Genomic DNA, 4,979 nt, shown 5'->3' with positions numbered 1-4,979 from the left:
TCACAAAAATCCCCGCCCCCTTCCCCGCGTGTCTGATTTGGTTTAACCCAGTCGTGTCCATTCATTCACTGCTACCACCACGCATTTCCTATGGACATCGTGTACGCGACTATATAGTTCATAGATTATTCAATTAAACAGGCTTTCCATGGTCATTTACAATCACCGTGCATTTTATAACAATATATATATTTTATATCTAGATTATGTAATTTAAGTTCCTCGTTAGAACAGTGTACTGTAAAGAGATGAAGATTAGTTGTAGTTAGATTTGCAGCCTAGAGACCCAATGTGCCGCCGGAGTGGCCATGGTGGGAAGGTCAAGGTTGCCATCAAAGGCAATGCGTTGCCTTTGAAATCAAGTTGTAACTACACTTTCTTCGCCGCTTATTCTCACGAGGGTGTCACAGGGAGTGCTGGAGCCTATCCCAGCTGTCGACAGGCACGAGGCAGGGTGCACCTTGAACTGGTTGCCAGCCAATCGCAGGGAACATTGAGACAAACACCTGCACTCACAATCACACCGAGGGGCAATTTAGAGTGTCCAATTAATGTTGCATGTTTTGGGGATCTGGGAGGACAACGGAGTGCCCGGAGAAAACCCACGCAGGCACGGGGAGAACATGCAAACTCCACACAGGCAGGTCCGGGGTCTAACCCGGGACCTCAGAACTGTGAGAACTTTCCAGCTGCCCCCCCCCCACTCCCCACCCCGAAAAAGAAAAAAATTATATATATATTTTTTATTTATTTATTTATTTATTTTTTATTCCAAGTTCCCTTGTGATTGTCCAGCAACTTGTGAAAACTTGCAATCTGTGTAAGACCGTGGTTTGATTCCCTGTCTGTGACCTGTCCTTTTTGAAAAAGGTCTTGAATGCTACCCTATACAAATATCCTCCTGTAGCATCGGAGAGATCCCCAGCATCCCAGCAGAGATTGTAAATACAGTAGATTGAAAACGCTTCCCTTTATGAATCACCATTGACACAAAACGTGATGTCGTTTTTGTTTAAAAACAAAACATTCCGAGGCCTGTTGGTTCACTGGAGTCAAGACATGTAGGTCCAATCAAACTGGGCGGGGGCACACACCGTCAACAGAAAGTTAAATTGCATAACGGCTATGTTGTGTCTTTGTGGAAACATGTCAAAACCCGTTTGGAGGTTAGCTGTTGTGATCCTATAATGAACAGGACTGCTTTATGTGGAAGACATCCAAGATCAAGGCTGTCAGAGATCAGATTGAAGAGATTGCATCATACGGAAGGTTACATTTGCGTGGCAGAAATGTGAGAAGTTGAACATTTTGGGAATGGGAGTTTTTGAATTTCTCACGGGAACTGCAAGGCAGGCCGCTGACCCACCGCCACACCTGCCATCAAGTTGGGATGGGAGCAGATCTCAATTGCCATCACAATATTTTTTTTTTAGTACAAATAATGCATTTTGTTCATAAATATGCAGTAATGTATAGTGACAGAGATAATTACCGGTAAATGCTCATCCATAGGCTAGGAGAACGAGCAATTAACCTTTGTATCCACCAGTTCATTCATACAAAAGAACAATGGCGTTGTTTTCAATTAAACAGGCACACACTCCACACAAAGTACATTTGTGAGTAAAATGAGTAAATATTTCCATTTACATTTTGCTACGATGGCTAGTGGTATACCATAAGCAAAATGTGGATTGGTTCAGTTAAGGTTGCGTAACACAGGACTACTGTTCATGAAAAATGTTTATATACATAGAGAATTATTGAATTCATTTCACAAACATCGTGAGATAAAACAAACAAATTAAGAAGAAGCTCACACTGTTGTCAGACACAAATACAAGAAGAACTGGTTGTGTTTGTTTAAGAATTAAGCTGAGCCTCTGACTACTTTTGCTTTCCTGTTCAGGAGTGCTGTGGCATCCTGCTCTCTTTCAGAGATCAATCTTAGGACTTACTTCTGGTTAGCACATCTGCCTCACAGTTCAGAGGACCGGGGTTCAAATCCTGGCCCCACCTGTGCGGAATTTGCATGCTCTCCCTGAGCCTGCGTGGGTTTTCTCCCACATCCCAAAAACATGCAAGATAGATTGAAGACTGTAAATTGCCTGGAAATGTGAGTGGGAAAGGATGGATGTTTCCGATTGGCTGGTGACCACTTCAGGGTACCCAAAGATAGCTGGAATAGCCCTACGCACGTCAGTGGCCCGAGTGAGGATAAGCGGTGCAGAAAAATGACGGATGGCTAGATGGTTTTATATTAAACAAAATGAATTCCACATTATGACCACACCGCAGTTTTACTACAAAAGGACTGATACAAATAATTTTCTTAGCAAAGAATGGATTCACTCCTATTGATGGAGTGCTCCTGAATGCACCGTGCGCACATAACATGATTGGCGGCTACACTTAACCTGTTGCCCAATATGGGATTTAGCTCCTGACATATGAAGGCTCATTCATATTGTATGTTGTGTCCAGATGGCTTTTATCCCTGATGTCCTTAACAAAAGCTGTAAATCTTGAATGAAAAGGAACTTTTGTTTCGAAAAGCGTTCACAGATCTCAGCAAGAGTGCAATGTCATCTGGCAGAAATGAATTATGTTCAGTTCTCGTTTGCCTAAAATATGAACTAGTTCATAAACCTTCATTTCTTGAACTCTTTCAGATGCAACACTGTGTTGGTCGTTTCTACAATATGATACACAGTCAGAAAGCACCCGTGGATGTGGGGTCTCATTTTCAAACCTGGTTTAGATGTGTGATTTCCATTTTGGTGCAAAAGAAAACAGAAGCAATGGCGTCAACTCGGAACTGTTCAAAATTAACAAGTGTTCTTTATTTCAAACTACTAATTTTCAAGATCGACAAACATTTTATACATGAGAAAACATTGCTACAAGTTGAAACCATTTGACCAGGAATGCTATTCAGAACAGAACAAAAGCTTTGGAGCTGTTAAACAACTGCTCTTGATCTTCCACTTAACTCAGTTGAGCAACAAAATATTTGGAGAGAAATGTCGGAGAACCACGCGTACAGAAAAGCTTTTTAGTTAGCCTTCTCTCGTTCACCCTCCCCCCCAACCCACCTCACCCCGCCCCAAAAATAAAGTATCTGCCCTAAAATAACATACTCCACAGACCTTTGAACATTTCAAATGTCTGATGATTTGAAGCCTCTACTATAGGCGGAAATGGAATTACTTATTTTTTTCTTACCCCTTAATTAGTGTGGTAGTAAGGACAGAGTAGTAGTCTTAAACTCAGTTGCTGGGGAGGACTGTATCTAATTAAACATTGCTAAGAGATAATTACTACTCTGAAGGAGTACAGGAGACCTCACCCATGTATTGCTATCTGGAGTTAAGACTCACCCAAGTAACAAGCACGTGCATGCTGAAAACTGAACTTGCAACTGCTAACCCGTAATCACTCAGACCTCAAGACTACTCCCATCTGCAGCGTGACCGAGGGACCACCTGGAGGAGGCCCGGTTTACATTAAGAAATTGAAGCTTTGTTTTCAGTCATATTTTAGACTCGACCGGGCCTAAGGCGTGCAAAAGCACAAGTTCAGAGTAAAACTATCTGAACTGGAATAATGCCAAAGAACTGGGAGGTACAATTGTACTGAGTGTTGTGGAGGCAGAATAAAATTGCCAAGTACCTGTGACAAAGCACATAACCTTTTTTTTCCTGAAATACACCATATATATATATATATATATATATATATAATTAATATGCTGACTTTCACCAATGTGAACATCAGTTTGATTCATTGGTTGCTACACTGTCGCAGCGAGTTCTTCACTGCTGAATTTTTACATGCATGACATCAAAATACAAGAGCTGCTTATATAGGTACAAAAATTACACTTGAGAGAAACCATAGCTTTAACTAATACTGAACAACTTCCCTGTCTCCTTCCGCACACTACCACATGTACTTTTATTTACATACACACCCAGTAGATGTCAAGATGCAGTGTTGGTGACGCTTTTAAATGGCTTTAAGGCAAGGCTACAGATATGGCGTTACATAAAAATTGTGCTACACTACTCATGAGGATCCAAAGATTTTTTTTTGTGTTCTCTAAATCAAAGACTGCTTGTAATGCGAGCTCGACACTAAAGCCCAACCCAAATGCTACACTTGCTCTGTTCACTACTGTGCTAATCTTGAAAGTCAACATTAAAGACTTGGCTTGTTAGGTCTCTGTCGAAATTTTACAGTGGTTGACGCTTGAGGCTTTTTTGCAAACAGTGTGAAAAAAAACAGAACAACAAACTCCAACTCAAACTATTGGTCCTGTGAAGCAGTAAATTGAACTGTAAATTTGGAAATATTCCCACGGTACATTAGCAACCAAGTGAGACACTGCCCTACGCAGTACATAGCTGATAAGATAAGAATACAAATGCAATACAATACAAAGTGGTTATTTTTTAAAACACAGTAACAGCACTCGGGAGGAATTTGTGCCATGAACGTTTAACCTCACTTTTCTGAAGGAAAGAGGCATTTGTTTTTCCTTATCAAGTCTGTAATGTGCTCATTTGTTTACTATTTGGGTTGGGGTGTGGTGGTAGTTACGGGGGGAGAGAGAGACACTACGCTAAGTCCCAAGGATGGATGGAGCAAAGAGAAAAAAAAAATCTCACTTGGAAAATAGAACGCTCCAACCAAGATCCATTTCAAATAACAATCCAAACTTTGCAACCATGTTTTGTGATCTGTGCTCAGCTGTCCACTCCCTTTATCCTTGGAGCTTGCACATCACTTCAGATCTTCTTTGGCTTGCGACCCAGGTGGTAGTAGTAAGCCATGGTGACCGCCAGGAAGAGGACTCTGCTGAGAAGAAGCAGTACGGCGGCATTGGGCAGCATGCCAATCTCTATTAAGGTGATGGACGTCACTGAAACCACAAAGCATCACGTGATGAGTAAAAAACAACACAGGGACCATGGATG

General features: G+C 41.5%; 1 protein-coding gene across 1 annotated transcript in view; it reads right to left on the bottom strand.

Annotated features, from left to right (window-relative positions):
- Window positions 1-2,821: 2,821 nt before the first annotated feature.
- The window catches only part of LOC133502444 (tumor protein p53-inducible protein 11-like), a 44,592-nt gene continuing 42,434 nt past the window's right edge, over window positions 2,822-4,979 (bottom strand). Inside the window, exon 8 of the mRNA XM_061823241.1 lies at window positions 2,822-4,924. Coding sequence (XP_061679225.1) covers window positions 4,791-4,924 — 134 coding nt within the window. The 3' untranslated portion in view covers window positions 2,822-4,790. The remainder of the gene's footprint in view (window positions 4,925-4,979) is intronic.

Source organism: Syngnathoides biaculeatus, chromosome 6 (assembly GCF_019802595.1).
Source record: "Syngnathoides biaculeatus isolate LvHL_M chromosome 6, ASM1980259v1, whole genome shotgun sequence".
NCBI classification, from domain to species: Eukaryota; Metazoa; Chordata; class Actinopteri; order Syngnathiformes; family Syngnathidae; genus Syngnathoides; species Syngnathoides biaculeatus.
This window is presented reverse-complemented; position numbering and strand designations above follow the sequence as displayed.